The sequence below is a fragment of the Hylobates moloch genome, unplaced genomic scaffold (assembly GCF_009828535.3).
Source record: "Hylobates moloch isolate HMO894 unplaced genomic scaffold, HMol_V3 SCAFFOLD_10, whole genome shotgun sequence".
NCBI lineage: Eukaryota > Metazoa > Chordata > Mammalia > Primates > Hylobatidae > Hylobates > Hylobates moloch.
The window spans coordinates 23,429,557-23,448,168 of NW_026652285.1; the positions used below are offsets into that span (position 1 = coordinate 23,429,557).

The 18,612-nt window shown below is 58.0% G+C and overlaps 1 protein-coding gene across 2 annotated transcripts; it reads left to right on the forward strand.

Moving 5' to 3' along the window:
* Positions 1 to 801: 801 nt before the first annotated feature.
* Positions 802 to 9,923, forward strand: GRB7 (growth factor receptor bound protein 7). 2 transcript variants are annotated; one of them, XM_058445514.1, is made up of 15 exons: positions 802 to 808; positions 4,998 to 5,157; positions 5,267 to 5,417; positions 5,596 to 5,752; positions 5,878 to 5,999; positions 6,091 to 6,168; positions 6,746 to 6,883; positions 7,229 to 7,339; positions 7,563 to 7,661; positions 7,922 to 8,002; positions 8,101 to 8,217; positions 8,407 to 8,467; positions 8,592 to 8,679; positions 8,786 to 8,879; positions 9,429 to 9,923. In XM_058445514.1, exons 2-15 carry the CDS (start codon positions 5,003 to 5,005, stop codon positions 9,573 to 9,575), a joined length of 1,599 nt encoding a protein of 532 aa, XP_058301497.1. In that variant the 5' UTR covers positions 802 to 808; positions 4,998 to 5,002; the 3' UTR covers positions 9,576 to 9,923. The 2 variants fall into 2 exon arrangements, with proteins under 2 accessions (XP_058301497.1, XP_032019386.1); XM_032163495.2 differs by lacking the exons at positions 802 to 808; positions 8,592 to 8,679 and adding an exon at positions 988 to 1,065 and having other exon boundaries at positions 9,429 to 9,517.
* The last annotated feature ends 8,689 nt before the right edge of the window (positions 9,924 to 18,612 follow it).

Consider the following 18,612-nt stretch of genomic DNA (forward strand, 5'->3'; position numbering starts at 1 on the left):
TCTCCAGGTCACCATGGCTCCTCCCACTTTGCCACCCTACCTAACCCCCTCGATTTTAAAGGGGAAGCCAAGACTCTGGACTTTGCTCAGAAGGTGGGGGGCGGGGGAGTGGGGGCTTACCCTGGGTACCTCTGAGGGGCCAGGGCGCAGCCACCACGGTATGGTTGACTGCAGATCGAGGGGCAGGCCATGTTGCTGGACACCCCCCTGGCTGGCATCCCTCCTTGGCAGGGTGCTCTTTGCCCCATGGGGTGGGATCCAGAGCTGAGACAGGCCCCCAGGCTTGGCCAATGAACAGACCAGGTTCAGGGAGGGTGTTGGGAAAGGGGGAAAGAGTGGACGGGGTGGTTTCCCTTACCTTGCAACCCCCAGACCCTCCCCCCTCCCTCCCAGGTGGTCGGGACTCTTGATCTTCGCTCTTGGTACTGTCTGTTTGGCTGTCTTCCCCGCCTCTCCCCAGGCACCTGCCTCCTCCCTTGGCACCTGCTGCCAGGCTAGGAAGGGCAAAAACAATCCCAGTTGGCGTAGTGTCAGGGAGTCTCCGCCCTCCTCCCAGGTTTCCTCCTCCCAGGCGCCTCCCCTAGACCCGCCCCCATCTGCCCAAGATAATTTTAGTTTCCTTGGGCCTGGAATCTGGACAAACAGGGCTCCCCCCGCCCCTGACTTCTCTGTCCGAAGTCGGGACACCCTCCTACCACCTGTAGAGAAGCGGGAGTGGATCTGAAATAAAATCCAGGAATCCGGGGGTTCCTAGACGGAGCCAGACTTCGGAACGGGTGTCCTGCTACTCCTGCTGGGGCTCCTCCAGGTAAGGGGACCGAGATCGGTCTCAGACGACAGCCTGCCAGGCAACCCCCAGCTGCACCAGGGCCCAAGGCTGTGCCCGTCTCCTGCTGAACTGGCCAGCGGCCCAGGTGGGCGGATTGGAGCCACCTGGCTCTCCCCCTCCCCGCTCGGTGATGTCAGGCCAGGGGCGGGGGCTGGAGGGGGACAGGTAGTTAAGGGCCTGGCGTCTCCCTCCCTGAAGACGTGGTCCCAGCCGGGTGTCCTGACGTCGGGGTTCAGGTAAGAACCCAAGCGAGCATTCATCCTTTGGGAGCAGGCACGGCCGGTCTGGAGGCCGGTAGGGAAAGGCTGGGTCTCCTGATGGGTTGCTCGGCCTCCCACTTTTCTCTTTTCTGCCCATCTCCCACCCCACCCCCTCCTCCCCACCCACCCTCTTTTCGTCCCCATCCTGGTTTCCAGCCCTCCTTGTTCCCTCCCTGTACACCTCCCTGCAGCCAGAAGCTGAGAATGGGAAGGAAGACCTGATTCTCTCCTCCGGCTTAGCTTTCCCGCTGAAACTAGCCCCTCCCCGCACATCCGGGGAGAGCCGCCCTCACTCCCTGGCTCGCCCAGTTTACCCCAGTTTGGGTTTCCCCAAGTCTCTAAGACAGACGTCTCCGCGGGCTGCGGGGAGATGTGGGGAGGGCCCCCTCCACTTTGGAGGGCAGTGAAGGAGAGGGATCCTCTAAATTGTTGAGGCTCCATCTCTCCAGATTGTATGCCCTTCTCAGCAACACCGCCTCTGGCCCTCCGATGGGAAAGTGGAGGCCGGGTGAGCCGGGGTCCCTCCTGGCTTCAGCACGAAATGGTCAGGAAGGCTGGAGGGGTGTATGAGGGGCTCTGCAGTGCGGTGGGGCCTGGGGAGAGTGGGGTAGGGGGTAGCAGATGGTTTATTCTGCTTGATGAGGCTAGGGAGAGACCCAGGTTCCCGGTTTGGGTCTCCCTGGCAGATTGAGGACAGAATGCACCTGCTGGCAAGGCGGAACGGCCCCCCCAACTAGCCGCACTGCCCCCCAGGAATGCCCTCTTTTGGTCCGCCGGTCTTGGACTCTGCTCTCCCCTTTCCTGATATCCTGCTGTATGCGGGGTGGGGGGACCTCATGGAGGCGGGCAGCCTGTAATGATTAACTGCACAGACACTCCAGCATTCTTCCCGAATTAAACTTTAAAAGAGCTGCCCCGCCTTCTCCCATTGGGTATTTTTCCTGAGTGAGAGAGTGGGCGGGGCCTCAGAGTCCTGGGTCCTCCCTTATACTAGGAGTTATCCAGGGGTTTCTCACCTTCTCACCTGGGCCCTGCACCCTAAAAGGTTATAAGCCTCTCCCGTGGGGGCGGGGCGTGGAGTACTGGGCGGACGGGGGCTCTCCCGCCACGTCCAGGCCCCTGGCCCAGGCCTCAGTCCCGCAAGCCCTTCCCCCTGCTCTGGGAAGCAGAGTTGTTTTCTGTTGGCCCTGAACACTGGGCCCCGCCACCCGCCCTTAGGGCCAGTCAGGTGGGGCGTGATTCAGGAAGTAAACAAGGAGGTTGGGAGGACGGGAATGCGAGTGGGGCTGGAGCTACTGGGGGAGGAGGCAGCTGGGAAGCCACGGCCGGAGTTACCTCGTTGAGGGGACAAACTGATTTTGGGGGTCGGTGTTTCCAACCGAAGCTTTCCCGGGGCCTCAGTTTGAAAACTCCAGATCTCTAAGCTGCCAGGCCCACAGCCAGGACCCCTTCCTCCTCCCTGCTCACCCCATTGGTCTGGACCCGCCTCCAGCCTTAGAAGGGGCTTAAGGGCACAGTTGGGGGGCTTCCACCCGCCTCCAGCCTTAGAAGGGGCTTAAGGGCACAGCTGGGGGGCTCTGAAGGCAAACCCCAGCCTTGGGCTGGCCCTCTCTGATCTCTGAGGCCAGGCTCTAATGTGATTCGAATCCACTTCTAACCCCTTCCAAGCACTGCCCTCCCGAATTCTCTGCTCCTCTCCCCACCCCACTGTTGGTCTGTGATTTCTAGGCAGGCGTGGCCCCCTGCAGCCTGGAATGAAGTCACTGGGGCTGTTTGGAGACTGGGGCTGTTTGGAGGTTAGACTGGGGTGGGAATGGGGGATTGGGTTCTGGTATTGAGGTGCTGGTGTCTGTTGCTAGCGGGTGGTGGGTGTGTCTTGCCCCTCTTGGCAGGACCCTGAGCCCCCTCCCTGGCCTTTCATCCTGTCTGTCTTCTTGAGTGTTTTCCCTTTCCACTCCTGCTCCTGTGGTACCCCTCTGGCCGGGACACCCAGGAGAATGTGTCAGGAGGAACTTCATCCACACAGGGCAGGGGCTCTGAGCGATGCTCTGGGTGGGGAGGGGCACCGCTGGGATGCTGGCTTCTCTTCATATGGGCCTCTGAATCCAGGCCGGGCATTGCCTCTCTCCTTCCAAGGTGAGGGACTCCCTGGTGAGGCGGTGGTTTGGGACTAGGGGTGACAGCAGATCGCAGGTCTCACCTGGCCTGGAGCTAGGCTGAGGGTGGGGAGGAGGAGGTGACGTCAGAGAAGCCTCAGGCCCCACATCCTCCTCCCCCATCCTGTTCCCAGCCCCGTGCCTCCCCCATTCCGCTCTGGCTACCAGTGGGTTGGGGAGTTGGGGGAGGGTAGAGGCAGGGCTGTTTTTGTTTCTCCTAAGCCAGGAAGTTGTGTGGATGAGTCAAGGTTGAGTGGAGAGCCCTAGGCAGTGTTGTCCCGCCCACCCTGACTCACCTGTCCCCCAAATCCCCTGATGCCCTCACTGAAGGGTCAGGTGCCTGCTCCCTCCTGAGGGGTCAATCCCAGGTGCCCCAGGTGGCCTCATAGTACTGGCTGTGTCTGGAGAAGAGGCTGGGGGCTGGGATTGCAGGTTCTCCCAGGTCTCAGCCCGGCCAAAGGGGTCTGCTGGGTTCCTGCGGAGGAGGGGCCAGCCCCACCTCCACCTCTAGTGCTCGTCTTTGCCCGCCATCCTGTCTTTACTTGTCCTGAGTGTCTGTGCAGCCCCTATAAGTGATAAGACATGGGTGAGATTGACCTTGCCTGGGGGTACCAGGTGCCCTCGGACAAATGGGTGGATAGGACAGGTGCACAGTAATGGATGATGCGGCCCCTGCGCGGTGCTGAGAGGGAGTGGTTCAGTCTGAATGTGGAAAGCCAGGAAGGCTTCTCAGAGGAGGTGGCTCTAGCATTGGGGCTTCAGGAAAGAGCTGGGCAGGAGGATGGCCTGGGGAGGTTACGCAAGGTTTGGCGGCTGCTGGGGCCAGGACCCCCACCCCAGGCGCGCTCTCCCCCTTGCACTGCAGCGGAGCCGGCTATCCTGCCTTTCTGGCTCCCATCCTTCCCAACCTCCTTCTCCCCTCTGCATCACTCATCACTTGGGCAGGCCAAACTTCGCCAAGTACGAACAGGCTCTGGCAACTGGGTCTGGCAACAAAGTGCTGGAAAAACCCGGGGCAGAGCCCAGCGCAGTGAGTGCCCCACACATGGAAGCAAAGGAGAGGGCCTTTGCCCTGGCCCTGAGGGCTGAGCCTGAGAGTCTGTGGGGTGGTGAAATCTGTTGTGACCACCAGGCTTGTGGTGGGTGGACGCTTAGCTCTTCCTGTGAGCAACTTTGTGCTAAAGAAAGAGCACTGGAGCCGGGCGTGGTGGCTCACACCTGCAATCCCAGCACTTTGGGAGGCCAAGGCGGGCGGATCAGGAGTTCGAGACCAGCCTGGCCAACATGATGAAACCCTATCTCTAGTAAAAATACAAAAATTAGCCGGGCGTGGTGGCATGCGCCTGTAATCCCAGTTACTCGGGAGGTTAAGGCACAAGAATCACTTGAACCCAGGAGGTGAAGGTTGCAGTGAACGGAGATGACGCCACTGCAAAAAAAAAAAAAAGAAGAAGAAAAAACAGAAAGAGCACTGGACTTGGAGTCTAAACACAGGTTCTACTCCCGACTCACCTGTGACTGAGGGCGAGAATGCTGCCTTCTCAGAGACTCGGTGTCCCCTTTTGTAAAATGAGGCTCATTCTATCCTTCCCCAAGGGCTTCAGGGAAACTCCAGTTAGAGCAGTGAGGTGCTAGGTAAACTCTGAGGAGCACCCTAACTGCCGTGTGAGGTCGGGAGGTCTGAATTCTCTCATCCCCTCTCCCCAGGACAAGGGCGCACAACTGGTTCCATTAAGCCCCTCTCTCCCTCAGACGCCATGGAGCTGGATCTGTCTCCACCTCATCTTGGCAGCTCTCCGGAAGACCTTTGCCCAGCCCCTGGGACCCCTCCTGGGACTCCCCAGCCCCCTGATACCCCTCTGCCTGAGGAGGTAAAGAGGTCCCAGCCTCTCCTCATCCCAACCACCGGCAGGTATGATGGGGCATGGGGCTTGGGGGAGGTCAGTGCTGGATAATACTCAGAGGCTTGCAGGCCACTGCTCCCTTCCCCACACCTCTCTCCCTTTTTCTTCTTGCCACAGGAAACTTCGAGAGGAGGAGCGGCGTGCCACCTCCCTCCCCTCTATCCCCAACCCCTTCCCTGAGCTCTGCAGTCCTCCCTCACAGAGCCCCATTCTCGGGGGCCCCTCCAGTGCAAGGGGGCTGCTCCCCCGCGATGCCAGCCGCCCCCATGTGAGTTGTCCCTCAGAAGGGAAGGGAAGGGAGGGGTTCTGGGTCTGTGGGAGATACACAGCTGCTTCCATGGAGGCAGGGGATCTTGGTTAGGAGTCCCTGAGGGTCTAGCAGGTGCGGAAAGGGAAGGAATCACCCTTTGCCTCCCCTCAAGTCGTGTGCAATTCCTGGGGCGCAGGTAGTAAAGGTGTACAGTGAGGATGGGGCCTGCAGGTCTGTGGAGGTGGCGGCAGGTGCCACAGCTCGCCACGTGTGTGAAATGCTGGTGCAGCGAGCTCACGCCCTGAGCGACGAGACCTGGGGGCTGGTGGAGTGCCACCCCCACCTAGCACTGGGTAAGTCAGGTGCATGGAACTACCCGGGCTGGGAGGTGATGCCTTGCATCTTGGGCTAGGCATGTGGCTCATCCAGGAGATCTGGTTGATCTCCAATAACCCCGGCTTTTTGCCCTTGACCCCAGAGCGGGGTTTGGAGGACCACGAGTCCGTGGTGGAAGTGCAGGCTGCCTGGCCCGTGGGCGGAGATAGCCGCTTCATCTTCCGGAAAAACTTCGCCAAGTACGAACTGTTCAAGAGCTCCCCAGTGAGTGCATGAGGGCTGTCTGGGTGCTGGGATGCCCTGATCCTCAACCTGGATGCTGGAGCCCTGACCCCTGACACTTGTCTACCCACAGCACTCCCTGTTCCCAGAAAAAATGGTCTCCAGCTGTCTCGATGCACACACTGGTATATCCCATGAAGACCTCATCCAGGTGGGGGGACCCCCCATTTCACTGCATAGTCACGACTCCCCAGCACTGGCCAGTGCTTCTCCGCCCTTAAGTCCTGTGCCTCCCCTCTATGTGGTAGAAAGAGCCAAATCACAGTCCTGTGTGACTGGGGACAGTCACTTTCCCTGCCTGCGCATCAGTTTCTTCCGTTAAATGGGGGCGAGAAATGCATGTGGAGCATTTTCTTGTAAAAACCTTGAGGGGGGCCGGGCACGGTGGCTCATGCCTGTAATCCCAGCACTTTGGGAGGCGGAGGCGGGGGATTACTTAAGCCTAGAAGTTTGAGACCAGCCCGAGCAACATAACGGGACCTCATCTCTCCAAAAAAAAAAAAAAAAAAAAGCCAGGAATGGTGGCATGAGCCTGTGGTCCCAGGTGCTTGGGAGGCTGAGGTGGGAGGATCACTTGAGCTGGGGAGGTCGAGGTTGCAGTGAGCTGTGATCGTGCCACTGCACTAGCGTGAGACCCTGTCTCAAAAAGAAAAAGAAAAACATCTTGGTGGTAGAGGGGAAGGAAGGAGGTCAGACCTCTCACTCTCCTCTGCTCTCCTCTGGCTCAGAACTTCCTGAATGCTGGCAGCTTTCCTGAGATCCAGGGCTTTCTGCAGCTGCGGGGTTCAGGACGGAAGCTTTGGAAACGCTTTTTCTGCTTCTTGCGCCGATCTGGCCTCTATTACTCTACCAAGGGTACCTCTAAGGTGAGGTCTTGAGGGTGCCAGCCCCAGCCCCTCCAGTCCCTGGTCCTTTTAGAAGTTGCCCCTTCTCTGCTGGAACCCCTGAGCCCTTCTCCCCCTGGGCCCCCCAGGCCAGCCACCTCCAGTTTACCATCTCTCCCTACATCCTTGCCTAGCTCACCTGCCCAGGGAGGTAGCAGGAGAAAAGATGACCTTAGTTTAAGTCCTGGCTCTACTTCTATTTGCTGTGTGACCCTGGGCACTCCCCTGCCCCTCTCTGGTCCTGAAATCTCCCCACCTGGCTTGTGGGGGGAGGTAATAGTGGGCAGGGTCCACCTGTACCAAGTCCTGCTCTCTCGTGCTGCTTAGGATCCGAGGCACCTGCAGTACGTGGCAGATGTGAACGAGTCCAACGTGTACGTGGTGACGCAGGGCCGCAAGCTCTACGGGATGCCCACCGACTTCGGTTTCTGTGTCAAGGTGAAGACCTGGCCAGGCCTGGCCCCTGGCTTGGGGAAGCAGGAACTGCTCAGGCCCCTGGATCCTGCCCGGGGCTTCTGAGCCCCAATTCAGACGCCTAGACTCCTCTCCCTGCACCCTGGCCTGCTGGAAACTCCCTGGATTCTGCTCTGCTCTGTGGAGCAGGGACAGACATGTGGTCCTAAAGGCAGATACGGGACCAGTCAATTTCTTCTCTCTGCAGCCCAACAAGCTTCGAAATGGCCACAAGGGGCTTCGGATCTTCTGCAGTGAAGACGAGCAGAGCCGCACCTGCTGGCTGGCTGCCTTCCGCCTCTTCAAGGTGAGACCCTGGGAGTGGCATGGGGGGCTGGCCTGGCCAGAGGGATCCCCAGCTCTGCCTTCAGGAAGTCGCAGGAATGAGGAGGGCATCAAGGCCTTTCTCTCTGATAACCCCCAGTCCAAGCCTGAAGTTATAGGAAGCGCCCATCAAAGGCAGAAACACAGCCCTGGTCTGGACAAGCCCTGGTCTGGGCGGGGGGGGTCACAGCCACGCCCCCAGGACCTGTCGACCTCAAGCCCTCTTTCTCTCCCCACCCCCAGTACGGGGTGCAGCTCTACAAGAATTACCAGCAGGCACAGTCTCGCCATCTGCATCCATCTTGTTTGGGCTCCCCACCCTTGGTGAGTGTGCACAAGGGGATGGGAGGGTGGGCACGCAGACCCTGTCTTACGGGTACCTGGGCCCTGTTCTGACCTCTCCCCTCTCCTCCCATCTCCAGAGAAGTGTCTCAGATAATACCCTGGTGGCCATGGACTTCTCTGGCCATGCTGGGCGTGTCATCGAGAACCCCCGGGAGGCTCTGAGTGTGGCCCTGGAGGAGGCCCAGGCCTGGAGGGTGAGGCCTGCTGCCTGTGTGTGTGTTTGTGCTGGGGACCCACTCTCTGGGTGGGATCCCTGAAATAGGAGGGAGGAAGAGGGGGCGGGGGGAGGCCCCCGGCTGGGGAGAAGTGCTCTACCTTCCTGAGGTGCTGGGTAATGCCCCTAAGCATGCCCCGACTCTCCCGTATCTCCCACTGCTCCACAGAAGAAGACAAACCACCGCCTCAGCCTGCCCACACCGGCCTCCGGCACGAGCCTCAGTGCAGGTGGGTGACAGCCCCAAGTCCTGGGGCGGGGGCTGCCTTGACTTCTCTTTGCATTCCCAGCGGGGAGTAGATGGTATAGGGGTCCCCTCCCCAAAGTGACCGCCCATATCCTTCCCCACCGCAGCCATCCACCGCACCCAACTCTGGTTCCACGGGCGCATTTCCCGTGAGGAGAGCCAGCGGCTTATTGGACAGCAGGGCTTGGTAGACGGGTAAGGGGCAGGGCCGGGCAACAGACCCAGGGATAAGAGAGACCGGGGTCCAGGTGGCAGCCATGGGTTCTTGGGTAATGCTGCCCCGTCTCCTGTCTTCTGGCAGCCTGTTCCTGGTCCGGGAGAGTCAGCGGAACCCCCAGGGCTTTGTCCTCTCTCTGTGCCACCTGCAGAAAGTGAAGCATTATCTCATCCTGCCGGTGAGCTTCCCTGCGTCCCCGGAGTCCTGCAATGAGACACAGGACTCCCAGCAATCTGTCCTCCTCACCAGGCCGCTCCAGAGGCTCCCTGGCCCCCAGTGTGTCTCCCTTTTCCCTGCACAAGAAGTGGGAGGCTGAGTGCGGTGGCTCACACCTGTAATCCCGGCACTTGGGATGGCCAAGGTGGGAGAATGGTTTGAGCCCAGGAGTTCGAGACCAGCCTGGGCAACACAGGGAGACCCCATCTCTACAGATAATTTAAAAATGAGCCAGGCACGGTGGTGCACACCTGTAGTCCCAGCTACTCAGGAGGCTGAGGTGGGAACATTGCTTGAGCCCAGAGGGTCAAGGCTGCAGTGAGCTATGGTGGCACCACCACACCCCAGCCTGGATGACACAGTGAGAAAACTGTCTCAAAAAAAAAAAGGAAAATAAAAGAAAAAGAAAAAAGAAAAGAATAAAAGGAAATGGGTGGGGCCCTGGCCCAGGAGGGAGCTTCCCAAGCCTTGGGTCCCTCCCTGACCTTCCACCCCCTCTACTGTACCCCAGAGCGAGGAGGAGGGCCGCCTGTACTTCAGCATGGATGATGGCCAGACCCGCTTCACTGACCTGCTGCAGCTCGTGGAGTTCCACCAGCTGAACCGCGGCATCCTGCCGTGCTTGCTGCGCCATTGCTGCACGCGGGTGGCCCTCTGACCAGGCCACGGACTGGCTCATGCCTCAGCCCGCCTTCAGGCTGCCCGCCGCCCCTCTACCCATCCAGTGGACTCTGGGGCGCGGCAGCGGGGGACGGGATGAGGAGCGAGAGGGTCCTGCCACTCCAGTTTTCTCCTCTGCTTCTTTGCCTCCCTCAGATAGAAAACAGCCCGCACTACAGTCCACTCCTGACCCCTCTCCTCAAGGGAAGGCCTAGGGTGGCCCCCTCTCCTTCTCCTAGCTCCGGAGGTGCTGTTCTAGGGCAGGGCATTATGGGAGAAGTGGGGGCAGCCCAGGCGGTTTCACGCCCCACACTTTGTACAGACTGAGAGGCCAGTTGATCTGCTCTGTTTTATACTAGTGACAATAAAGATTATTTTTTGATATACCTATGAGTTCTGGCTGGCTGAATCAAGAAGGGAACCAGAGCTGGACGTGGTGGCTCATGCCTGTAATCCCAGCACTTTGGGAGGCCAAGGTAGGAGAATCGCTTGAGTCCAGGAGTTTGAGACCAGCCTGGGCAACATGGCAAGACCCTGTCCCTACAAAAAATAAAAAAATGAGCCAGGCATGGTGGTGTGCACCTGTAGTCCCAGCTACTCAGGAGGTTGAGGTGGGAGGATCCCTTGTCCCTTGAGCCTGGGATGTCAAGGCTGCAGTGAACTGAGATTGTGCCACTGCACTCCGCCTGGGTGACAGAGTGAGACCCCGTCTGGAAAAAAAAGGCGGGAGACCCGGAGAGGTGGGCATCTGTGGAGGCCTTGGTGAAAGTGTCAAATGGATCGAGGCCATGTCTCAGCTTGCCTGGATGTTCCTCAAGGGCAGGAGTGGTCGTGGTTATCTGAGAGTCTCCAGTGCCCACCATGCAGCTTGACACACAGTGGGCGCCCAGTCATTGCTAATTAAGTAAGTGAATGGACAAGAGACCATCATCGCAGAGAGATTTTCTGACAGTCTAAGTCTAGAGAGGTAACAAACAGGGCCTGGGAGTCAGAGATGAGTCCGACAGCATGCTTGTCCTCCGCTAGTCCTGGACTAGCTGGTGGGACAGTCGGCCCCAGCACGCACACAGTTAATGCATCCAGCCCCACCACCAAGACACAGAACGGCCCCATCTCCCCCAACAAGTCCCTGTGCCCCCCTACTATCAGCCATGCTCCCTCCTACCCAACCTGAAACCTCCTTTCTGTCCTAGTTCTGCCCCTTCCAGAAAGCCATATAAATGGAGCCTGCTAGCATTCAGCCCTCTGCATCTTGCTTCCATCTCCAACACATCCTTCAGCACCCAGAGTGATCTTTCCCAAATATAGATTCACCACTCCCGGCAGGCGCTGTGGCTCATACCTGTAATCCCAGCACTTTGGGAGGCCGAGGTGGGCGGATCACGAGGTCAGGAGTTCGAGACCAGCCTGGCCAACATGGCAAAACTCCATCTCTACTAAAAATACAAAAATTAGCCAGGCATGGTGGCGGGCACCTGTAATTCCAGCTACTAGGGAGGCTGAGGCAGGAGAATCGCTTGAACCCGGGAGGCAGAGGTTGCAGTGAGCCAAGATCATGCTATCGCACTCCAGCGTGGGCAACAAGAGCAAGACTCAGTCTCAAAAAAAAAAAAAAAAGACAGATGTCTGGCCTCTGCCCACTGCTCATGCCAGTCTATGTTTTTGTCTCAGAGGTTTTTTTGTTTTTTGAGATGGAGTCTCACTTTGTTGCACAAGCTGGAATGCAGTGGCACGATCTTAGCTCACTACAACCTCCACCTCCTGGGTTCAAGCGATTCTCCTGCTTCATCCTCCCAAGTAACTGGGATTACAGGTGCTCGCCACCATGCCTGGCTAATTTTTTGTATTTGTGGTAGAGATGGGGTTTCACCATGTTGGCCAGGTTGGACTTGAACTCCTGACCTCAAGTGATCCACTCACCTTGGCCTCCCAAAGTGCTGGGATTACAGACGCAAGCCACCGCGCCTAGCCTTGTCTAAGAGTTTTTTAGTTTGAGCTCTTACCTGATGGGAGCTCTTTAATAAATGTATCAGATTGACTGCACCTGAACTTGCTGTTTAACTCAGGAGACAGACCCTCCTGCAGACATGTGAACCCCAACTAGTCATTGTTTTTGTCAAAACACCAAACCTGAATCTGATTCCTTGGATTCAACAACTAATTTACGGGAAATACAAGGGAAACAATGACAAAAATCCAGATGGGGAAATTCTACAGAACAGATAACCCAGTTTCTTCTTCAACAGCAACAAAATTACAAGAAAAGATGGGCAATCTCTAGATTTCAAGAAATTTAGACATATATCAACCAAATGATGTGTTGACCTTTGATTCAAATCCAAACTGTAAAAAGCATTTATGAGCAATTGGGGGAAATTTGAATTCTGATCAGATATTCGATGATATTAAGGGATTATGGCTAACTTTTTAAGGTGTAATAATGGTATTGCGGTTATGGCTTTTTCTAAGTCTTTATCTTTAAGAAATTCATTATGAAGTATTTAAAGGTGAAATCACATGATGTCTCAGCTTTGTTTTTATTCCTTCTTTTTTTTTTCAACTTTTATTTTAGATTCAGGGAGTACATATACAGGTTTATTACCTGGGTATATTGAGTAATGCTGAAGCTTTGTTTTTAAAAGAACCCAGAGGTGGCTGGGCACAGTGGGTCATGCCTGTAATCCCAGTATTTTGGGAGCTGAGGTGGGAGGAGTTTGAGACCAGTCTGGGCAACAGAGTGAGGCCCTCTCTCTACAAAAATAAAAAATTAGCCAGGTGTGGTGACATGCATCTGTGGTCCCAGCTACCTGGGAGGCTGGGGTGAGAGGATCGTTTGAGCCAGGAGGTCGAGGCTGGTGTGAGCCGTGATTGCATCACTGCACTCTAGCCTGGGCGGGCCACAGAACATGACCTTGTCTCAAAAAATAAAAAGAAAAAAATAAAATCCAGAGGTTAAAGGAGAGGGTGTGGGCATAGTCATGGTATGGCCATGAGTTGACATTGGTTGTTGATATTGGTTGAAGCTTGGTGACAGGTACTGGGTATGTGGGGATTTGTTAAATTATCCTCTCCACCTTTGTATATGCTTGGATATTCTATTATATATTGATATATTTTAATGGAGAGCCCCTCCTCAAATCTTTGGGACTGACTGGGCAGGAGGTGGTGAGACGCTGTTTTGTAGGTGAGGAAACTGACGGCCCAGTGGGCAGCCTGGCCCCAGATCACAGTGGGAGAGCCAAGATTCCAACCCAGGTCTGAGGACCAGGTCTGGGCATGTTCTGCTTCCCCTGTCTGGCTGACGTCCAGGTGGCATTCCTCAGCCACAGTGACAGCAATAGTGGCCTAAGGGGGTCCTCCCTTAGAGAGCCCCTCCCTTCCCTGCAGCCTTGGTCTCTGGCCTGGAGGGTTGTCCTGAGGTGACCTTGAGACCGTGCAGCCTCTGCAGTGAGCCCCTGGGCTGGGTTTGGCAGCCCTGGCAGCCACTCCTGACCAAGGCACCCCCATCCTTGGCTAACTCCAGGCTGAGAAGCTGGGGCCAGGTCCAGCAGACAGAGGTAGGCAGAGAGGTCTCATGCACACCCCAGCCTGGGACCTCCTGGGAATCTGCTGGAAGAACTTACTGCAGCCCAAGGGCAGGAAGGGTGGCAGATTTTGCTTCTTTTTAGCAGGACTGGAGGCAGGACCCAGTGCAACTTGCTGCCTGCCACCTGCCACAGTTCCCAGAGCCATCCCCACCACAGGCTGCGGCTCGAGCACCGAACAGGGCAGTGTCAGCTGTGGGGCTGGCCATGGGTGCCCACGACCACCTCCGAGGTGTGGGTGCCAGGGTTCCAGGCTGGAGTGAGAGTAAAGGGGTCAAGATGAGTCACCTTTTCGGCATGTCCAGGGGTTCAGACTGCACAAAAAGAGGACCCAGTGTCCCTTCACAGCCTGAGGCACTGGGCAGGGACAAAGCCTCTCTGTCAATCAGCTAATTGGAGACTGTGAAACAGATGTCCTTCCCACTTTACAAATGGGAAACTGAGGCTCAGGGAAAGACAGGGACTCACCTGGGGTCACAGAGGGAGTTTGGGACAGAGGCCAGACTCAGCCCAGTGGCAGGTGGTGAAATGCAGCCCCGCCCTGCTCTAGCCTTTGTTCTCTGCCCCCTCCCTTCTCAGTGCTGGCCACAGCGAGGGACCTAGGCTGCTGGGAGCCCTTAGAGGGGGCAGCATTTGGCCCTGATCTGGCTACCTGAGACCAGCAGCAGCCCATTCTTGGTGAGTGTCTGAGATTTCTGGCTTTTTGGAGATGTAGCTGCTAAGAGTTTGGGGGGACAGGGTCCCTCTCAGGGCCAGCTCACAGTGGGACCCCTGGGTAAGATCCCCCAGCTCTGAGGATGTGGGAAGGATGCTGCTCTACCTCAGAGACTGCAGCATGACCTACAGTGGTCAGACAGCAGAAAGGACTGCCAAGGACAGCTGCAGTGCTAGATCGGGGAAGCTTGTGGTTCTGAGAAAATCTGGGCTGGTGGGAGGGGAAGCAGGGGCTTCTCTGGGGGAGAGGGTGGGGGCTGGGACCTCAGATACTGTCTTTTCAAAATTGATTTATTGGGTTTCATTATAAAATTATATGTACTTATTAAAAACATTTCAGAAAAAAACTCGAGGGCAAAGAGGAAATTCCTCATCATCTTTCCATGCAGAGGAGGACCCAGTACTGAGAGAGGGTGACAGGGCCCACATCTGGGGAGCTGACACGAAGTGCTGCCTGCCATGCATCACACGTTCCAGCTTCCCGGGGCCAGCGTGGCCAGTGGGAGCCGGGTGCCAGGGCACATTGCCATCCTTGGCAGCACCATGGGCCTTTAGGGTAGGGGTTCTGTGGAGGGTGTGGCTACAGTGTTGACCTCCCTGCCTGCTCAAGTGTGGAGGGGAGGGAGAACTGCTGCCAACGCTCTGGACTCTGGGATGGGGGTGGGCATGATTCTAGGTGAGCCCACCTCCCTGGGCGGGGCATCCAGACAAAGCCCTGGCCAGTTCTGCAACATCCAAGTTCACGGGTGGTGGACAGGCCCGAGGGTTCAACATCAGGTCAGGGACCCTGCCTGGCTCCTTCCTTGGGCCCCAGTGCCAGGCACCCTGGTGAGGGATGAAGAGAGGAAGGAAAGGACACAGAGAGGGGAGCCCAAAGCCACTTGGAAGGATTCTTTCTTCCAAACTATCCACATAAGCAGTTTTCTAACTCCTTCCCAGAGCCCAAGGGTTCTGGCAGGGGCTTGAGGGGCAGGTTGGGGTGGTGATGGGGGATGCACTGCCTTTCTATCTGGAACTTGAGCCTTATGGTATATTCAGGAAAAAGGCTTGAACCAGTGAAGTATTGATCTGGTCCAACAGACAGAAAGAGGGCCCAGAGAGGTCAGGGCTTGGTCCAACTCGCACAGTGGTGGGGGGTCTGCAGAGACTGCTTTCCTGTCCTGTGCTGTTGGCAGAACCTCAGCTTTGGGACTTGAGGGGGAGTTTGCAGTGGCAATTAGGACAAAGGACGCTGAGCTCTCAGTTGAGTTGGGGGAGGAGAGAAAAGAAGGAGTTGGATCCTGAGGGAGTTGGATGTTGCAGACTGGACTCCAGAGCCTGGGGGTGTGAGCGATCCTGGGGTGTGGGGGCGGGGCTGAGGCTGCTCCACAAGGGTTCTCGAGGTTCTCCATACAGGAAGGGGCGGTGTGGGGAAATGGGGATGAGGCCTGAAATTCAATCCCATGTGGGTTGAGTTATGATGTCATCTGACACCCTCTCACAAGGCTGCACCTACCCCAAGGAAGGGGCAAGTTTTTCTTTGATGGGCACCTGGGGGGCTGTTTAGCTGGAGCCTCGTTTTATTTGTTTCGCTTTTTTTGTTTTTGTGTTTTTTTGAGACGACTTTCGCCCTGTGGCCCAGGCTGGAGTGCAATGGTGTGATCTCAGTTTACCGCAACCTCCGCCTCCTGGGTTCAAGCAATTCTCCTGCCTCAGCCTCCCGAGTAGCTGGGATTACAGACATGCCCCACCACGCCCAGCAATTTTGTATTTTTAGTAGAGATGGGGTTTATCCACGTTGGTGAAGCTCGCCTCGAACTCCTGACTTCAGGTGATCTGCCCGCCTCAGCCTCCCAAAGTGCTGGGATTACAGCGTGAGCCACCGCGCCCGGCCTGGAGCTGCATTTTTGTTGTAAGCACTTTGTTCTTACTTGGATTAAGTTTATCTTAGGGTGGTTTGGGGCAGGCTGAGGGAGATTGGAAGGCAGAAACCACCCCCTCAGGACAACCACGTGGATCTCCTTAGGGTCCGGGTAGTGGAACTGGGCTCTGTGACCCTGGAGTTGGAGGGGAAGCTGTAAGCAGGGATGGAACGGGCCACCCGCACCCTCACACAGCTGTGACCAACAGGCACGGTCATCCGTATTCACCTGCCCAACTCCCATGCCCTGAGTCCTGTCCTCCAGGGCATTCCTACTGGCACTACCCCAATTTCCCAAAAGATTCCAGGGATCTCTCTTCTCTCTCTCTCTTTTTTTTTTTTTTTGACAGTCTCTGTTGCCCAGGCTGGAATGCAGTGGCTGATCTCCCCCTGGGTTCAAGCGATTTTCCTGCCTCACTCTCCCGAGTAGTTTGGGATTACAGGCGTGTGCCACCACGCCCAGCTAATTTTTGTATTTTTAGTAGATGGGGTTTTGCCATGTTGGCCAGGCTGATCTCAAACTCCTGACCTCAAGTGATCCTCCCGCTTTGGCCTCCCAAGGGAGGGTTCCTTCCTCCCAGGCTGAGGCACCCTGCCCCACACATCTACTGGAGGAACTTAGTGTTGGGGCCAGGGGGTGGCTGGGTAAGGCTGGATCCCAGACTTGTCAGGCCAGGTTGGGGTAGGGGAGGATACACGGGGGACCCATCTCCCAGCCTTTCTGGGCCAGTGCCCGAGGCGATCTGCCCCGCCGCCCACCCTTCGGCCACCACCCAGGTCACATGCGCGCGCCGGAGCCGACGGGCGCCAGGCTCCACCGAGCCACCCGCGGTCGTGGCGGCCCCTCGCGCCTCTGCGGAGGGAAGGCCGCCGGCTTCGCCAGGGGGCGCGCGTCGGGGTCGCGGCTTTTTGAACTCGGTCCCGCGAGGGGACGCGCCATCGGTTTCGTGGCTTGCGTGGCGCCGCAGCAACGAGCCAGTCGCCGCGCGGCGTTGCTTAGTCCGGGCCTCGCTGCGAGTCGGTGGGCGAGGCGGGAGGTGCTCCCTTAGCCAGGCGGGTGGAGGAAGGTGTGAGCGCCGCATCCCAACTTCGGGGAGCCTCCAGGCGCGGGCAGGCGAGACTGGAGTGCAGCACGGCGGCCTAGTCCCGGCGTCCCAGCGTCCCTAACTCCCGCAGGCGCCGAGCCGATTCAGCCGCGCGGCTGCAGTGACACCCAGCGGCCGTCGCGGGAAGTGCGGGCGCCGCGGCCAGGCCTCCCGGGCTCTTGTCTCTCGAGGTTCCCACCCCGGTTACGCGCGGGCACCCCAGAGGAGAGCGGCCGCGCGCTGCAGATGCCCGCGGGGCACTTCCCCTGCCCCTCCCCCGTTTCCTCCCCGCAGGCGCCCGAGCGCCGGGAGATCCTGCGCCGCGGCAGTGCCCGGAAGGGCGGGGCGGGGTGCAGCAGCGGCGCTGGGCTGTGACCCGGGCAGTTTCACTTCTGGATCCTGCTCGGGCTATGATAGGACAGCATGGGGTGGCGGGGGGACACGCGGGCACCCCGAGATCCGGCGCTCGGGACCCCGATGAGGGGAGGCCTTTTACTCCCGGGGTGTCACGCGACCCACGCTTTCCTCCGTGTCCACTCCCACCCCGCATGGGTTCCACTTTGCTGTCCCCCGAGCTGCCGCTCCTCCCCAGCAGACACCGCCTCCGCCGGGGCTGCCGACCCCCGGAGAGGCCCCGAGCGGCGTGGGCGGCGGGAGGAGGGAGCTGTGAAGCCGCAGGCAGGGGGTTAGGCTGCGGGCTGCTGAGACGCCGAGCTGTTTCTCAGAAGTGCAGCTGCCCCTCCCCTCACACCCCCCTCACTCCCACCGCGCACCGCACCCCTGCCCCCCCTCCGCCGGCCTCGCTTTCCTCTCCCAGGCACCCTAGCCGGGAATCTGGGGTCTGGGTCCACGCAGAATTAAGAGGAGAACCTGAGAAAGGGCGGGGGCCGGGGGTTCAGACCCAGCCTCAGCGCGCATTATTCCGAGCCTCCTACAATTCCACAGGTGAGGGGACCGTGTCCCCTACCCCTGGGGCCCAGGTTTGGAATTTGATAGAACAGTTAGGAAAATGACATCTGGAGAGTCACGGGCCGGGCCACTGTTACTCTAGCTCCAGCGCCCAGTGAGGAGAGGAGAGAGAGGGATGACCTGGAGCCCGGCTGGTGCAGTGAGGTTGAGATCAGTCTTAGGAGTACCAGCTGGAAGGCCCTTCAGAGATCCCTGGCTCTGGGGAAAATCAATGCCCAGAAGGGGAAGTCAAGTGTCTGGACTCATCCCGAGAGGGAGAGAGGGCTGGGATTGGAACCAGGTCTCCAAATACTTGCGGGAGTCTGCGACTGTCTTTTGTTTGGGACTTCAGAGCTTTGCTGGATTCACTGACTCAGCCTGCTTTCCCCCAACATGCACAAACACACACACACACGAGACACGTGCACGCGCGCACACACACACACAGAGATACACAGACACACACAAACACAGACAGACATGCAGGGAGAGAGACAGGCACACATGGAGACAGACACACCACGCAAAGAGACACACAGCTCCCCAGGAGTCTAGCGGGGCAGCTGAGGTCTGTGAGTGAGACATTCTCAGTGAGACACTGAGAATGCAATTCCAGTGGGGGTGGGATGGGGATTGGGCGGTGGAAGGACAAGCCCGGGGGAGGAGGTGGCATCGCCCCCCTAGTTCCCATCCACCACCACCCCCAGTGCTGTGGTTTATTTGCCTAGGCGCTCTTCTGGGCCAGGGGGCCAGGGGACTGGGGTGGAGAGGCAAGGTGATGGGAAAGACTGTTCTGGGGCTTCC

Excerpts from the sequence above, each read along its gene's own strand:
- GRB7 (XM_058445514.1), top strand. The coding sequence starts at position 5,003 with ATGGAGCTGGATCTGTCTCCACCTCATCTTGGCAGCTCTCCGGAAGAC. Across the intron at positions 5,753-5,877 it reads CCACCCCCACCTAGCACTGG|AGCGGGGTTTGGAGGACCAC; the intron begins GTAAGTCAGGTG and ends CCTTGACCCCAG. Across the intron at positions 8,003-8,100 it reads GTTTGGGCTCCCCACCCTTG|AGAAGTGTCTCAGATAATAC; the intron begins GTGAGTGTGCAC and ends TCCCATCTCCAG.